The following is an 18,418-nucleotide window of genomic DNA, read 5'->3' as shown; positions in this document are numbered from 1 at the left end:
CCTACAACACTGCAATCATGGGGTGTGATTGCTGCTTGTGTAGACATACCCAAGCTAGCTTTAATCTGTCTAGTCTGGGTACCGGTATCCATTAAGCTGTGGCAGCACAGGCTTCAGTGTGGCCTAGCTGCACAAATAATTACTGAGCATTCCAGGCAGGGTTGTACAGTCACCGCTGAAGCTGCTGCAGTTTCATTGCTATCAATATCTGAGCTAGCTAGATTAAAGCAGCCAGAATATGTGCCAACTGGGGGTTGGTGCAGGAGAGCTAGGGAAATAAGGGATGCCTTGTGTTCAGGCATCCTGGACTTGGAAGGACACATAGAGGAAAGGGGAAATGTTAGAGTCTGACCAGATTACTACAACTGTGTAATTGAAGCTTGATAGGGACTATCTGCTGAATTTTCATGTAGGGTGTTGTTAATGACCTCGCCTGTCCAATGAACATTACTGCTACTGTATTGTAAAGGAGGGTCCACTTCCTTGGCCCTGATCCTTTCTTCTCCACCTAGCCCTGCCAGCAGTGCCCCTAGAGACTGGCAGGGGGTGAGTCTTTACTGCTTTCCAAAATAGGAGACACTTATGTCACTGAGTAATTGGTGTTCTGGTGATACCTACATAAAACTATGTAGGATAAGTACCCCTCTTTAACAGATCAGACAAAACAAGAGATTGAACAAATCAATAATTTATTTCACATTTGTGCTGATGCTTTTAACGTTTTACAGTCTAACAGTGGATACAAAGGATATACTTCCTTCCATACTCTGGCTGAAACCCCGCCCTGAGGTCATGGGCTGCAGATCATGGTATATAGGAGGAGTGGCTGAAGGATGAGGATGCATCTCTTCCAGGGCAGGTGCCGGCCCATGTTGCTCTGGGTCCTGTTAGCCATAATGGCCAGCAACCACTTGAACATGGCCACCTGCTGCTGGCTCTCCTCATGCCGCCATGCACGGCATACTCATGCATGGCCAGGCTGTGTGCAATGTAGTTGGCCACCATGTGCTCCTTCTGCTCTAACATCTCAGTAGCAGCGTGTGATCGCTTAGCCTGCTCCAGTATCTCCAGCTCCAAGATGGCTTTCTTTAGTTACTATGAGCAGGACTTGAAAACTCCACTTACTCATTCACTGGCAGTGAGGAGGCAGTTCTCCTGTGTAAGTGCCATTAATTTCTGAAAAAATCTAAGCTTTAATTAAAACAAAAATTAAGCTTCTAGCTTCTGTGGGTGTGAAAATACCCTTCCAAACATGAACAGAATGTAAATCTGTACAAAGTTATCATCCTAATTCTGCAGTCTTCTTCTGTGTTTCTGCGTCTCCTCGTTGCTTTCCCAAGCTGCCCCAAACAAAAACTCACCAGTGCCTTTCCAGTTTTTATTGGGTATACTATGGGAACAGTAAGTGTGATAAGAATTAAATCATTTTCACTCTATTGCTGCTGCTTGGGAAAGCTCTGAGCAACAGCAGTGGTATGCACTAGAGCTTTTCATTACAGAGGAGGATTCAGAAATGAGGGGAGGGGTAGAGCATCAGAGAAGCGGCAAGGAAACCCTCGGATGGGACACAATGTTCTTTCTTCCTTCCAGATGTCAGAGGCGGCCTGAGACAATAGTTCTGAGGTATGAATTGCCCCATCATTTCAGTGGATGCTAACTCAGATGACAATGATACTTTAAATGCCAGTGTTAATTATTTCACTGCTTAAAGCATATAGGAAAGGATGAAGATCTACACAACCTGTGCTCATTTTTGTGCCACCAGTGGGTGCACTTGGGAGATATGTCCACTTACTTTCCCCCCCCAATCGAGAAAGAGACAGGCCCAAAAGCCCAGTGGGATATCTGAGCCCTGCTAAAGGGAGGCCAAACCTGAAGGCCCCAGTGGAGCTTATGGATGTGAGATATTTTCTTAGAGGAAATTAAAGTTGCCACTTAGCAATAGCAACTATATGCCACTTAAATAATACTATTATAAAGTTGAGAAATAATATTTTGTTTCAGTTATAAATAATGAAATAACATCTATTCAAACATTTCTTACCATCCAATATTAAATATACATCATTCCTTGAATAAACATTTAAGAACATATTTTAAATTACAGTTTAATTTTATTGAAATTCTAAAATATGGGTAGGCCTCTGACAACATATGGCAGGGTTGAAGGAGGATGCAATTTTATTTTTCTGAAGGAGCACTAAACTTTCAAAAGTTTGAGGAACAGTTGTAAACAAAGGGAGTAATGCTGTGGTAAGGTTTAGTGTGGCATAAGGCTTTTATTGGCATATGTTTGGGATGAATTTACTCATGAATAAACTTGCAGGAATGGCACATCATCACAAACTCTTGCTCATTGGAGATGCAGGTCATCCCAAATTTATGCCTATAAATTTTTTTACACCGTGTATATTCTCTACTGTATAATCAGAGACACACGCAAAAGGAAATTAATTCGCATAAGTTCCTAGCACAGTGGGCCTATGGGGAGAGCTCTTAGGTGCTATGGCAACACAAATAATTATAATACAGTAATATTATGTATTGCAAAGCCCAATCCATAATAAGTCAGACCTCCCTCAAAAATCATGAGTGGCTTAAAATCATGAGATTTTAAAAAAAAATAATTAATGTTGGGGTCTTGAAAACAAATAATGAGTCACATTTTCAAGCTCTTTGTGCAACCTATCTGTAATTAGTATTTTGGGGGGGGAATCTCTGGTATAGAGTTATTTTCCCAAAGTATTGTTTTTACAGTATATTTATTTCTGACATTTTCGGATGTCTGATGAAATTATAAATCGTTGTAAAAATGTTACATAGCTCATAGTGCTTGTTAGTTTCAAATAGTGAAACGCAAATGAACCTGTGTAAAACATGATTAAATAGACAGCAAATAATAACATACAATTATTCTGCGCCAGATTCTGCTCAATGAGTCCAATCCTGCAAAGTGCTGAATGCCCTCAATTCGCATTGATTTAAGCGAGAATTGACATCTTGCCCCCAAGAAGCATTCACCTTCAGGTCTGCCAAATGGCTCTCATCTCGCGGCTACTCACAGACAGGCGCATTCCCGCGGCCAGGCAGTACTGTATATCCCGCACAGCTGAGCTGCAGGAATCCCCTGCGATTTCAGGTCACGCCCACCAGAGGGCGCCGTGGTACCTGCTGAGTTAGGCTGCCAAGCGGCCTCTGTCTCGCTGCTCCCCCTGCTGGATCTGAGCGAGGCAACAAGCGGGAGGAGCAGGCAAGTGGCACCAGCTGCAGCTGCTGTGGAGGCAGCAGGGGAAGTGAGGGGAGGCGGGGAGCCAGTACTGGGCCTGTGTTCCCCGCAGGTGTCAGAAGCCCAGCCTCTCCTCCAGTAATCCCACTACCCGCATAACACCAGCTACCGCCCAGGTTTCCCAAGGACTCCCCCAGCCAGCCCCACACACCCCAGCTGTGCCCAGTCCCCTGCCACTCAGCATCTCCCTATCTTTCCCTGTAGCTCCTCCCCACTCACCCCCTCCTCCACCCAGACACCTCCACAACCCCAGCTGCCTTTAGCCACTGCCCACCCAGCTTTCCTACAGCTCTCACGCAGCACCCGCCTGCTCCCCGCACACACCTCAGCATCCATCCACCTGCCAGCCACTCATGCCAAGGTGTGTGCAGCTCCATGTCTGACCCCTTCCACTGCCTGGGGCAGGGCATATTGATATTCAGCTGAAGTTTATGGTCCTAGATACATTTATCCTGCACAAAAGTTGGCAGCTATGCAGTTCTTCCCCCCCCAAGTCTCCCACTCCACTCAGCAGCTAACTACCCCCTTGGCACCCTCCATCACCCATCTCAGGTACCCTAACACTGCAGACACTTTCCAGCCCCCACCTATTCCAACCATAGCGGATGAGTTTAGTGCAACTCCTTGCCTGACCCCCACCATTGCCTGGAGCAAGGTTTGTTGACTGTAAGCTGAAGTTTATTTGCAGACATGCAATTTAGACAAAAAAATTGCATATAGTTCACACGTGGAGTTGCACAAAACTTGGCAACTATGTGTTTGTGAGTAGGGATTAGGGTATGTATATATGTGCACGTGAACACACAGTGGAAGTAGATAGACAGGCCGGTAGCTGGAGTTGTTACCTCTACTGATGGCCTCTGGTTTTAGCCACTTCCCATCTGTCCCCTCCTTCCTGTTCCTGATGAGGACTGCCTGGTGAGCCTGCAATCAGACAGATGAAGAGAAAAGGTAAGTTGGGGGGCAGATGATGAGCAATATTTTTCTCAAGTAAGCCAGGGGCCTGGGACTGGTAGAAGGATAATTCTGATGAATTTTAGGGTCCTCCTACCAGTTGCTTTTTTCATCTCTCCCTACTAAGAAGAAAATGGCCTAAAATTCACCAGAGTATGCACAGGATCCCCAGTTGATTTGGTACCCTAAGCCTATGAGGTGAGTTGTTGCTGACAAACATTTTCACATGTTGGTAACGATGATGTCTATGCAAAAGCTGTACCAAGAAGCTCAGTTCTTTTGACTGCTTCACTACCCCCATTTGTTGTGCTGGAAGAATGTATAACAGTTGTGAGGGTTTTGTGCGGGGGGAGGGATTGCAGCCAAGTGCTTGTTTCCTTATTGTGCAAAGCAAGAAATTTTACTGTTCCAAAAGATTCTTCTCTTTAAATAACGTGTATCAAAATGTTGGTAGCCAGATTCTGTTGGGCCCTCCTGATGGCTACATGGGACATTACTTTGTGACTTAAATAAAATAGAAATATTTGATAAAATCATGATTGGGTATATGCTAAAACCAGGAGCTGGGGAGCTTCAAGTGGCCATGTCTGGATGAATTTGAAGGTGAAATATAATTACAAAAAAGTTTCCCTTTTTAAATATCTGCACATTCTGTTTTATTGCTGGTTAGCCTTTTCAGTATGCATAAGTAAATATTAAGGTATAATTCTTTATAAAACTATCTTTTAAAAGTATTTGGAATACAAATTAATGTGGATAAGAGACATAATTTCAGAGCCTCAGTGTTGACTTTCTTGCGCTAGATTTAGATTGTCACTTAGATGCTTTTGAAAATTGTTCCCCGAGTCTATTTTGGCGTACTTTCTTCAACCACTGCAGATAATAGCAACATGCAGACTGTAGAGAAAAAAGGATATGGCTAGTTGTACCAAAGACAGAGACACAGTTTGCATGTAAAAAGAGGTCCATGGAATTTAGGATGATCTATGGAGATTTTCTCAAAAGGAAAACAAGCACATAGATTTGATAATAAGATAGTTAATATATTGAATCAAAAATGTAATTTCTCAGGGCCTCTTAAGCTAATGGATATAGGAAAAAAGGATTTAGCACATGCAGGAAAGATAACTGAAGATATTGCAGTCATGAATATGGCATTATTTTGTTTGTAATGGGAGCGTATTACAGATAAATTAAAGTCACATAAGCAACATTTTACTTATGAACAGGAAGAGGGATGAAGGAGAATGGGGATAACATGAATAAAGAAAGAGGCTGTTAATAGAAAGGACAAAGATAGCAAGGATGGACTAACAAAATGCTATACAATATTTGTGTGTCATAGCACTGCAAGATTGAGAGGCATAGTAGTGAGTGAGTAATACGCTGTGAGTTTTATTCTTGTGATATATGTTTTAATGATCTTGAGTATTATATTAAAGTTGACTTTAAAAACAAATGTTATTGAATGCAGAGTTTGTGAAAGTCACATATTTATCCATATAGCACAAAGAGTGGCAGTGCAGACTTCTCTGTCAATGTGGCTGCGCATCAATTCTTGTTCTAATTCTTGAAGGTCTGAATTTTATTTGAAAATCTCATAGAATGATAGAAGTAAGGGCCTGGTCCTGTGAGATGCTGAACACCCACAGCTCTCACTGAAATCAGTAGGAATTAAAGATGTTTAGCATTTCACTCTTTGTAAATCAAGGCAATTCTTGTTGTTGGGCTAAAACCGCAGCTTTCCTGATTTTAAACCATTGAACTGCTGCCTGGAAAGAAAATGCAGATTTTAGTTTCAAATGAGCAACACTATAAAAATAATAAAATATTCCCCTTTATTTCAAATGCATTGGAAAGCTGCACACAATTTTCAAAGGTATTTCCTTTCTTCTTCCTTGTGCCAGTGCCACGCTTTGATGTTGAAAGAGACAATTATGCTGAGCATGTGGATATCAAATGTGTTTTTTTTTCTTGCAATAGGAACCATATGGAAATCCTCGGAATTTTTCCACTTTATTCATATTTCTTACTGTTTAGCATATTGAATAATTCAGTTAATATAAGTGATTTCCAAGTATCTGTTTTACACTGGTTATAACCGAGAGAAAGGTAACTGCTCCACAGACACATACTGGTATATGGGTATCAAACTCCTAGCCCACAGGCCAGATGTGGCCTGATTTCATATATCTATTCAGACTTCACTTTAGTTTGAGATTGCACAGCAGTTTGGCCTCACCAACAGCAGCAACTAAAGAAGTGCTTTTTATATTGAGTCTGCTGGAAATGAAAATAGACCAGGACTGAATGCAGGCCAAAACTGGACTCAATGACAGTGGCTCAATACATGTCACCTTTCTCTGGTGGCTGTATATTGTGTTTCAGAATCTAACCTGGGGCTGTGTCCATACACAGGACTTTACCCGTTTACATTTGGTTCACATATAAGGTTATTTTTGCAACCGTAAAGGCTATTTTTTTTTCTTTAAAATGAAAGTTTGTTATTGGATTTAACTGGGATTCTGCACAGGTGCAGAAGCCCATGCAATCAGATTTCATTGGTGGATTGGGGATTATAAATATTTATAGGCTCTAATCCTCCAGTGGATCTCACCCAGACTACAGCTAGGATTATGAGTATGTTAACAGTTATGGGATTGATCACCTTAACCAGTTGTGTTGTAAGTTACACAGTTGGTCTGTGAAAATAGAATGTTTTCTTCTATCACAACTGTATTTTTATGTCCACACTCACCTCTCCACCTCTTTTTAGCAGTTCATGCTAGGACTTTCTGGGCATCTCTCTCATAATGCCCTATCAGCTGCTGTCAGTACCATGGCCTATGTGTAATTCAGCAACACTCCTTCTTTCTACCTAGGATTATACAATTTCTTACATAAAGCCCATAATCTTCTTCCAAGGGACTCACAGTGGCCACTTGGTATCAGAGACCTTTTTGTCACTGCTGATAGTTGCATCCTCCAATTTCTGAATTTTGATGCATGACATACTGGAGGAAGAGCAGAGCAGCAATGGTAACAATATCCAGAGCATTCTGAGGTAGTACCTGAAAAGAAGACAAGAGGATATGTATAGATTTGGGTTCATCTACATCAGGGGTAGGCAACCTATGGCACATGTGTCGAAGGTGGCACGCGAGCTGATTTTCAGTGGCACTCACACTGCTCGGGTCCTGGGCACCAGTCCGGGGGGCTCTGCATTTTAATTTAATTTTAAATGAAGCTTCTTAAACATTTTAAAAACCTTATTTACTTTACATACAACAATAGTTTAGTTATATATTATAGACTTATAGAAAGAGACCCGTCTAAAAACGTTAAAATGTATTACTGGCACGCGAAACCTTAAATTAGAGTGAATAAATGAAGACTTGGCACACCACTTCTGAAAGGTTGCCGACCCCTGATCTACATGCTGAACTGAATTGTGAGGAGTGCAGACTCTGAACCAGATCAGGCTCTATCCACTGGTGGGACAATGTTATGACTCCTGGACTGACAGTGACTAGCTGAGACAGCTGTGGTTGACATCCCTTACAAAGGCTTAGCTTACACCATAAAACAATGCATTGGACAGCTGGTGACAAGAGAGGTGTCATAGGCATCTGGGAACTAGCCCCCAACACATACTAATGCTCCTTGGCATGTAGAAGATCACATTGGACTTGAGGAGTGGAGTGCAATGAAGTAAATGCTGTAGACTTGTGTGATCAAGGTTACGAGTGATCCTGAAATAATGGATGGCTTTGAACAATGCTGAAGCTTCCCAAACTGTACTGGAACCATTCACGGAACTCATTTTCCAATTCTTTGTTACCCTAATCAGATTTAGAATTCTACAACTGAGTCTGTCTTCTCATTGATCAGGCAGGCTGTGGTGGACTACAGAGGGTATTTCATGGATGCAAACTCTGGAAGGCTTGGCAAGGTTCATGATGCTAGAATATTATATTGAATCATTCAAGCTTGTACAGGAAGGGATATGCAACAATACCTTTTCATTACACACCAGAGATATCAGTGCTGCTGCTGTGCTAGCTGTGATTAACAAGGACCTTGCACTCCCTTTGTTACTCTGAGGAAAATTATGAGGATATTAACAACTGGTAATTTGACGACTGCCTCTGTCATGTCGACCTGGTGGTCCAGTGTGCTTTTGGGATATTGAAGGGGCAGTAGAAATGCCTATTGAAGCAAAATGACAAAGACCCAAAGTACATCACTGCAACCATTGCTACTTTCTGTGTCTATTCCCTAACGTGTGTGAATAGAAGACCGAGCTTTACATGAACACACAGGGGTGTTGTGGCCTGACATTGCCCATTTTCCCAGGCCACATGTGAACTGGGAGCTGCATGACTACTACTGCTGGTCATGTAGTGCAGGTGAGCATAAGGGCTGCTCTGTGCCAGTCCTTTGCTCAGGTGAACACTGAGGGAGGGGGAGAGGAAGAAAAGAGTACTCTCCATGTCTCTGTGCTTCTATCATATACTCTGAACGAGTCTGCCTTGTTTTAGTCTGATTTGATATCATTCTACCATTGTATGTACTAACGTGAAGTTATATGAAAGCAAATTTTATGGCAGAACATGTTTTAATAAAACAGTACTGGATGAATATGATATTCTGGGGTGCAATCCATACCAGTGGGGGGTTGTCACTACTTGCCCTGTAACCCTGAGTGCCTTAAAATGCTTTGCTGTTGTTGTTCCCTCGTCTGGATGCTCCCAACCAGCGTGTAAGCATGCAGTGAGTGTCTGTGTGTTATGCAGCTCTCATTCAGCAACTCTGATTCCAGCAGCCTGCTTGTTCCACCCCAGTCACACTCTGACGTACACTAGCTCTGGTTACACCAGGTGAGATGACCCCAACAGCCTTCAGTCCCAGAATTTTCCAGAACCATCTGCTGTGCAATGTCCAGACCTCTCTTGGACCATTCACAGCGATATTAATATTTGTTTGTTCCTTTAAAGATACAACACCCAGCAGCTGCCACATTAACTGGAGTAAACATTCACTTTAAATCATACACAGCACTGGGTTGGTTTATTAAAAGTAAAACAAGTTCATTAACAAAAAGATTTTATGTGAGTTCAAGTATAAAGGATAGAGTTGGAAATGGATACAAGCAAATAAAAGTGAAAAACACTTTTTAGAGACTGACTTAACAAAACTACAGTCTTGGTTCAATGGAAGATTCTCATCTTACTACCTTCCAGCAAGATGGCTGACTAACCCCTCTGGTCAGTATCTCCTACAAAGTCCTAAGTGCTCAGTTCCTTTGTCTTCTTAGATGAAATAAAACTTGGGGTTCTTTGTCCCTTTCCTTTACAGTCCAGTGAACCTTTGAAATAGATTCTTCTGAAAATTACCCCCCTAACGTAAAGTTCATTCAAGGTTCAGGAAGGCGACATAGAATCTGCTGGTAAAAGTTCCTTGCTGGCTTCTTACCCACCCACTGGTGTTTGCTAAACTGCAAATTGATGTTTCCTTCAGCCTCCTCCCCTGCTGTCTTGATGGCCCTGTTTTATCTTCTATGTAAATTGCAGGCCCATTTTCTCTTAATGTACCTTGGAAATATCTTCAAGGTGGCAAAACCACCTTCCTTTGTCTGTCAGCAGATAGACTTTAATAACATAACTTTCAATATGTTTGAAATTTTGAATTTGTCCTCCGTACACCACACAATGATATTAATGATCAGTATGTTATTAGCGCTCTAATGATATCTGACATGCCACCTTTTACATACAGGTTATCACATCTGTGAATTGGGGTACATTCAACTGATCCGGGCAGCTGAAACTCACTACCAGATACCAGTGAGCCTCTTGCCCTTTGGCATTCGGATGCTGTTAGATCACAAGGACATTTTTGGAATTATAAATTGATCCAAATTGATAAACAGAAGTGCAAATGTTCTGCTTACTTATTGTTAATGGACAATAGTTCCTGTCCCTGTAAACACAGTCTTTGGAAAGTGTCACAAACCCATGTAAACATAAACAGATTTTCAGATCAACAGCTAACTCCATTGTACAATGTATAATAGGCCAATGAAGACGTTACAACTGGAAATAGAAATTTCTCATTCAGAGAAGAAATGCTTTGATCACACATGTAATGATCACAAAACACCAATTTGGAAAACAAGAAGTGAAAAAAAGTGTCAAGAAAAGGTTGAGTGGGTTTTTTTAGATAACAATAGCTACTCTGCAGATCTGTCATAAGATTGCCAGGGAGACAGATTCAATACCAGCTCTGCCCAATTGGCACTCTGAGGATGTTCCTATGCATCTCTGCCTTTATTGCTTCCTGCCAAATCTAGTTGTTCAGGGTTACATGGGGCCTCCGTGTCACAGAAGAGTAATGCAATATGTAGTGTGCCCTTTTGATGATCAAATAGTCTATTGCTAATCAACTCTAAAACCAATAAGGGGGAAGAGACTTACATTTTGGGTTTTTTAAATCCTCTTTGTGTAACTCTTAACTGCCCTGGGCAGAGATGTAAGTTTTTTGGGTACTTGGAGATTGGTCTACTGCCTACAACATATCTTTTTAGTTTTTCTTTCCTTCAGTCCATGTGACATTTTTCCAGGTCTCACTAATGATTCTTACTTATTACTTCCCATTGGCTTCCACTGAGATAATTTAGCATCTTGCAGAATTGCTATGTCTATATTGATACCGCTACTATTTCAGAATAGAGCCCAGTTATTATTGATTAAAATTCTAATCTATATAGGTTCTTATACTGCATTCATCACTGTAGTATCTGAGCACTTTCAAGTAGTGCATTAAATGATGTAACAAATCTGTTACATGCGGTTCATCCTCTTATTCTCTCCTTAGGAAAGAATTGTGTGTGCGCTGTAGTGTTTTTGTTTGGTAGATTTTGTTTAAAATATCTACAAGATGCTGTGTGTTTATATTAGAGAAGACATGCTGAAGCATGCCTTGCACATGGAGTGAAAGGTGGTGAGGTTTATGGTGGTCCTTACTTCCTGTGGGAATTCGTTCCACAGCATGGGACCAGATCCTGAGGAAAGACCTGTCTCCTGCAGAGGAGCTTTGTCCTTGTGTTTGGCTGTTCCACTGTGCCTGAGTAGTGGATTTGTCAACCACGGCCCTCATCCTGGATCTGTAGGCGGTCTCAGCTACTTTCACATTCAAAAGACCCTGAACTACTTCTACATGTAACATAAGCACTGTTTTTCTGGACCTGTTTTATACTGGATAATAAATTACAAAATATCCACCAACACAGCCTAGGTACTGCAGGGTGCAGTTGTATTTTGAATGTTTAAATATTTGTTGGGTTCAGATTCATATTGTTTAAATTTTCTATTTTAATATACACCATTAATATCCCTAAGAAATTACTCTTTAAAATTGAATTAAAAAGGTGACATATGGATTCCAATATTAGATAGTATCAATACAAGTATATTTTGCCAGTGGTAGCGGAGGCCCTGGAGCGGTCAACCACATTATGCTATATATAATTTTAGCCTAAAAAACTTTACTTTAATATAGACTAATTAAAAGAAAGTTGCAATATAAGATCCAAGCATAAGTAAAAGAGAATATGGAACAGTATGGATTTCAGTAAGTTCAAGTCCTTGTGCCTGATACCCAGTATTTCAATCAGACTGGTTGGTGGACAAGGGCAATAAATCTGATCATTATTTGTGTTACAATATCATAATCAGTAGCAAAATTAAAAGGTAAATAAATGAAGTTAAATTGTGATCTGTGGAAATACATACGACTATCTTTATATGCAAAAGAGAAATTAAAAAACCCTGACAGTAATACAAATACTTAAGCTCAAAATATACATTTTAATACACAGTGGTTGAAACATAATATTTGACTAGTCCAAAGAGACACAGTCCGTGGATATTGTGTAGAGTGAAGTCTATGCAGAAGTCTTTCTCTCTTAAAAACATTCAAAAATTCTCTCCCCTTTTTTACAAAAAACTCTCTCCACTTTTTCAAGGCTTGAATGTTCATCTTCCTCTGCACTATCACAGACCATTTGGTAAAGATAACAGATGAAGATCCTGTTAGGCTTTTGTTCTATATGTAACACAATGTCTCTGTCAAAGTAAACTTCGTGATTGTAAGTCTGCAATGAGAAAATAATTTTGAATGACAGCTTCATTTCCCAGAGGCTGGTGTAAGTACCATGTAAATACGACTTCCCTAGAACTGATTAAAAAATTACAGCAGAACACTGTTCATTTTCCTAGTACACATGACAAAAAGCATATATGGATAATTGGTCTTTCAGATAAAGCAAGGACAGTGTTTAGAAACCATGGTCCAGAATTTCAAAAGTATTAAGTAACCTAATTCCCATTAAAATCAATGGGAGTTAGGTGTCTAAATACCTAAATTCCCATAGAGTTAGGTCCATACTTAATTTTGTGCACAGGAGAAGTTCCACTGCCATCAGTCAGACTGTTCAAAGGTTGTAAAGTTAAGCACACACACAAGTGTTTGTGGGATCAAGGCTTAGGTTGATAAGCATTTTATAATTGTCAAAAGATACATTTTTCAATGCAGTTGATACACATTGAGAGAAATCCTGATTTAAGATTATGGAGATTTTCAGATAAATGAACTACTGTATCACAGAATACTTGGAAGTTCAACTGAGTAATTTTTGCCACAGATTCTATACATGGGAATTGCCAGTGGGATCTGTATTGTACATCTGACTCGAAAATTTGAACAAAACAGTTACTTGGAAGCAAAGTGGCATGTTAAGTGGATACAGGGGAATGTTACTGTAAGATGAATTCAGTGGATTATACTCACCACATCCCAAGATTCCACTAATGGAATACTCTTAAGTAGAATCCCATGTTCATTACAGTGAAAGTCAAGGTGAGCTTTCCCATCAGCTCCTATCTGAGTAACTGCCACAACGGATAACAAATCCAGCTCATCTTCATAGTCCACAATTTTGAAAGTCTTATGAAAAAACAAAATCTCAAGTTGACCAGTTAATAAATAGACTCTTACAGTTATTTTTAAAAGAACTTTACATATGTTTTTTGGGAAGGGGAAAGGAAAGAAATGGAAGGCGTCCCAGTTCACAGGTCTGCCATCATTCATCAGGAAAATCTTTGCCATCCAGATAGTAAGCTATAGGCATCTTTCCAACCACAGACTATTCAGTGCATTTCAGCAAAGCCCCCATATAAGAGGAAGAAGAGAAAATAGGGTCCTGTACTGTCTCAGTGTGTGAGTATAAGGGTTTTACACACACCATGTAGGAAATGTAAGATAGAGGAAGAAAGGCATCACTTCAGTGCCATTTGCTTATACACATTAGCAGCAATATGACTTAAACCTGTTGTCAACATCTAGATGGTGAGATTTGAGAAAATTACTAGGGTAATGTAAGTCACAAAAACTCCTGCAGCCTCTCTTTAAAGTTACATACCTCTACATATATATATACAGTCAGCAGCTCCAGTTTATGATGGGGGGGGAAAAGACTGTTTTAGAATAGCTATTATCAACACATGTAAGTAAGCACGGTCTACACTGCTATTTTTAGAGCGCTAGCACAAGTCTGTGGACCAGGCTGGGAGGCTCACTTCCGGATGCAGGGGAGACATACCCTAAATGACTTTTTTGCTCTTCTCCTTTCTAAATCTAAGGAAATGTATTTCCTACATAGTTCAGAGCATAAAGCTCAATAGCAGGAACAAAATCTGTGGAGTTCTGACTACTGACGTGTCTTTGTGGAATTTTTATTCTGTTGATTATAAATGAATATAAATTAACTCCAAGCTTTAAGGGCTATGTAAAAACTTATCCTGTTTTCACTGAGCTGGTATCCATTCCCATGGAAACAAGAGTGGAAATGGTTGCCAGAAGCTGAGGAATTAGAATTCTCATTTCCGTATGAATTTCAGCTGAGTCCGAGCTGAGAGCTAAAAAATGTTTTTCAAACACTACGTGAAGACCTCGGCAATGTAGTGTTTTTAATTTCAAAATATTCAATTAAAAAAACCAAACCTTAAATAATTTCCCTGCAATTTACCAAGATGGCCGACTAACCCCTCTAGTTAGGATCCATTGGCATCAAAATTTGAGGTAGGCTAACCTGACCAAAGAGTGGTGAACTATGCAGTTACATGGGTACCCAAACACTCAGAACTTTCATTGGCCAATCAGATGCTTCAGACCTCTTTTCATAACAATGTAGCCTAAACTATCCAAACGTTATTCATCTGACAACCCATGTTATCTAACTAAGGGCATATCAGGGTCCTGTCTTTAAGTGTGGATATAACAGTCCTATTTCAGAAAAGTGCTGTTCAGATAACTGGAGAAAATCTTCTGGCTCATTCCTTAGTTACCTTTGTGGGGTTGGGAAGAGAAGACTAGGGAGAAGAGAGGTTTAGCTGAAGCACTTTAGCTAGCATGATCTAGCAAAAAGTCTTACACTGAATCCTGGGGGATTCAACCACCAGTTTCTCTCTCTCTCTGACGTCCCCTTCTGCTCCCCACCCCGTTTTCGATGTCTGCATTACTTAGGAGTGGCAAAGTCACAGCAGGCTTGACACATTCTTCATAGTCTTCAAGACTATAATGTATTTATATCCAGGGTAAAATAAAATGAATATAAACTAACAAAATGAAAAAGAAGACTACTTGAAGATTTTCACCCCTTTTTCTGCACTTCAAGACTATCAGCAGGGGCAAGCTCCAGCCTCATGAACTAGAAATTCCCATACTTGTTTCTTGTCCAAGTTGAAACAAAATGCAAAGATTGAATGAATGAATGAATGAATGAAATAAAGAAGAAATAAAACTGGGAAGAGATCAGCAAGCAGAAAGGATACATCATAGTTAATCTGAGGATCTGGATCAGACCTCCTCTGTAGTGTTCTCGCATATTTATCATATTCCAGTTAAGCACTGGAATAAATTGCCTAGGGAGGTTGTGGAATCTCCATCATTGGAGATTTTTAAGAGCAGGTTAGACAAACATCAGTCAGGGATGGTCTAGATCATACCTGGTTCTGTCATGAGTGCAGGGGACTGGATGACCTCTTGAGGTCCCTTCCAGTCCTATGATTTTATATAGCCACATTGTAGCTTAAACCTGAATTGTGATGTCACCGGGGTTCCCACCACCACCCACTTTTTTTTAAACTGTTCAATTTTATTGAAAACAAAGAAAAATTTCATGAGTGACTAGTGACAGAGTATTTTTGTTCACAGTCAATAATGTATCAGTGTGTGCTCAGTCCTGTTCAAGGCAGAGGAAGAGATGGTCCCTGGCTTGAGTTTACATACTACAGCAGAGTGAAGAGACAATGTAGTTCAGACACCACACACCAGAGTCTGGGAATCGGACAATCCAGTCTCAAAGCAAAAATATAATTTAAAATTTTGTTTCTTTGTATTTACTGCTTAAAAGTTTGTCAGTAGAAATGTTTTAAGGAGGGATCTGAAAGGAGAGAATGGTTGTAGTTTCTCACATTAAGGCTTTGGTCTCATACCACTTAAGTCACTGAGTGTTTTGCCATTGACTTCAATGGGAATAGGATCAGTCCTTAAATGAGGAAGACTCTTTCAGGCACCAATAGCAACAAAGAAGAAGAAAGAGATAAAGATGGGAGAAGAAAGCAAAGGGAGGGGAATGAAGGCAGCAGAAGGAGAGGGATAAAGAATGAATGTAGAGCTTAATGTAGCTAAAAGTTCCAGCGACTGCACTTGTAACGAGAGATAAGCCTTGATGGCTCAACTCCTTGGCCAATCTTTTGGTCCTTTTTAGCTCACTGTATCACAATTACCTCTTGTTCTGGGTCATCATCCAGCAGGTTAAAACGCTTTTTCACTACTCGGCCAGAAGCGGTTACAGTTACTGAGTTGTTCGCCTTAGACACAGAATTAAAAAAAAGAAAAAGAGAGAGAGAGTGTAAGTCTGCGAGGCAGGTAATAATATAGGATGCGTATACTTTTTTTAGCAGTATATTCATTTTATTTGAAATTTGGTAAAGCTTTTAAAAAGACTAAAACGCAACGCTATCTTTAGTAAACAGAAAGTATAGACAGTCTGTACAGGAGCAAATTAATCATTTTATTAAGCATCATTCATTGTTTTAGGTGAGACGTTTTACAGCCCTCCTAAAAATCTGATTTCCTGTCTGAGCTGAGAGGACATTGAAGACTCCTTCGGAGCAGGGTATCCTCGCCCTTGTGTCCTTTTGCCAAACTTCCCTCAAAGCTTGTTCCACTATTGTGCTATGCCCAGGCTGGCTGCCACCATCTATTCCAGGGTTGGACTTTAATATGCTCTATGTGGTTATTATTATTATTTGTAATACTATAGCATCTAGGAGCCCTAGTCATGGCTCTATGCTGTACAAATGCAAAAAGATGATCCCTGCCCCATGTGGTTGGTGAAGCATTTTAGGATTGTTTGAGATTAAAACTATATAAAGATATAATATAATACAAGGTAGAAAAGACAGCACTAAACCGCCTTTCCTCCTTTAAAACTATTTCGTCCCCCACTCCCTGCAGAGGAAACAGGAACATTTTTCACATCTTTAAAGATTTCCCCCGTTATCCTGTTCTTCCTCTATTTTATCCCTTGATATGCCAGTGAACCTAATTTCACTGTAGAAATTCTAGCACGTAGATTGTGTAATGTTGTTGATTCAATTATTTTTGTTGATTGGAGTATTTTTTAGTGACTTGAGGTAATTACAGTTTCTACAGAAAAATTAGGTTAGTTAGAAATATTGAAGTCAAGCCAGCAATTTAGGTCCCAATCCTGCACCTGGCTGTGCACAATCACTTTGAAGTCAATTGGGTTGTGCCTATGTGGCCTACATCAATAATCTAATATTTAGGAAATTACGATACAAATAATCAGGCAGCAATCCAGCTGATAAGGATCTCTTAAATGGAAGACCCTTAATTTAGCAAATAGGTACACTGGTGAGTAAAAGAAGACTGCCAATAAAAAAATGAAGGGATGCAACACCATGCTCTGGGTGTCCCTTAGCTTCTGATTGCCAGAAGCTGGGACTAGATGACATGGATCACTTGATAATTGCCTGTTTTGTTCATTCCCTCTGAAGCATCTGGCACTGGCCGCTGTCGGAAGACAGGATACTGGGCTAGATGGACCATTGGTCTGACCCAGTATGGCCGTTCTTGTGTTCTTATTAAACCACCATCTTCACATTATTTCTACTTTCTCAAAGTGATTTACAAACATTAATGAATATATCCTTGCAACACTCCTGTGAGGTGGGTGCTATTATCCCCATTGCGTAGTTGAGAAAATGGGAGCATAGCAGCATTAAGAGCCTGATCCTGAATGTGATGAGTGTCCTCAATTCCCACTGGACATCAATAGGAGTTGAGAATCCTCAGCACCTCTCAGAATTGGGCCCTTCGTGTCTTAGCTAAGGAAGGTCACAAGAGAAGGTTGTGGCAGAATTAGAACTCACATCCCTTGACTCCTATTCCCAAGCCAAGATCATCCTCCCTAAACAAAATCCTAGGAAAAGGAAAAGAAAAGGAGTGTCATGCACTTGGCACTACTCCTGCCCCTACTGATTTAATGGGAGTTTTACTATTGACATTATGTAGATTTTAAATACACACATTTTTATTTATGGGGGAACTTCAAAAGCAGTGTCACTGACTGCAAGGGGCTCAGCATTCATAAACTATGAAAAACCCTACAAGTCTCTGCTGAAGCAAACTGCAGTTCTAAGCTACAGCAGTGTCATCAAAGGTTTTTCACTAACATTCACCAGAGAGGGGTTTGAACTTTTTAGCATTCCCATTTGGTTTTTGTGGTGTCACAAATGTTTGTTTCACCAGGCTTGACATTTTTCAGCCATTTGAACTTGATCACTATCAAATTTGCATATAATTATGACTTAAGTCAGTGACACCTCCTTGCTAAAGAAATCCATCTCTGTATGCTACTTAAGGTTTACACCCAAGGCAACTATTTGCATTGTTCACAATAGATGCCAAGAACCTAAAAAGTGATAGACGGTTTCAGTGAGATACCCTGAAAATGTAATTGTCTTTGAAATTCCTCTCACACAGGCCTGATGCAAAGACTGTTGAAGTCAAAGTGTCTTTCAATAGGCT

At 40.3% G+C, this 18,418-nt stretch overlaps 1 protein-coding gene across 3 annotated transcripts in view; it reads right to left on the bottom strand.

Moving 5' to 3' along the window:
* Nucleotides 1-7,090: 7,090 nt before the first annotated feature.
* DCAF17 (DDB1 and CUL4 associated factor 17) overlaps nucleotides 7,091-18,418 on the bottom strand; it is a 44,824-nt gene continuing 33,496 nt past the window's right edge. For 2 of the 3 annotated variants that reach the window (XM_026647567.2, XM_026647570.2), the window contains 3 exons: nucleotides 16,090-16,173; nucleotides 13,091-13,246; nucleotides 9,330-12,395 (listed from right to left, as the gene is read on the bottom strand). In XM_026647567.2, the coding sequence (XP_026503352.1) occupies nucleotides 12,207-12,395; nucleotides 13,091-13,246; nucleotides 16,090-16,173 (429 nt within the window). In that variant the 3' untranslated portion in view covers nucleotides 9,330-12,206. Of the gene's footprint in view, nucleotides 7,312-9,329; nucleotides 12,396-13,090; nucleotides 13,247-16,089; nucleotides 16,174-18,418 lie in introns of those variants that run through there. The other variant, XM_026647569.2, reaches the window with a different exon arrangement.

This window comes from Terrapene carolina, unplaced genomic scaffold (assembly GCF_002925995.2).
Source record: "Terrapene carolina triunguis isolate 2854851 unplaced genomic scaffold, T_m_triunguis-2.0 Scaffold62, whole genome shotgun sequence".
NCBI lineage: Eukaryota > Metazoa > Chordata > Testudines > Emydidae > Terrapene > Terrapene triunguis.
The sequence above is the reverse complement of the archived record's forward strand: the minus strand, read 5'-3'. Positions and strand labels throughout refer to the sequence as shown.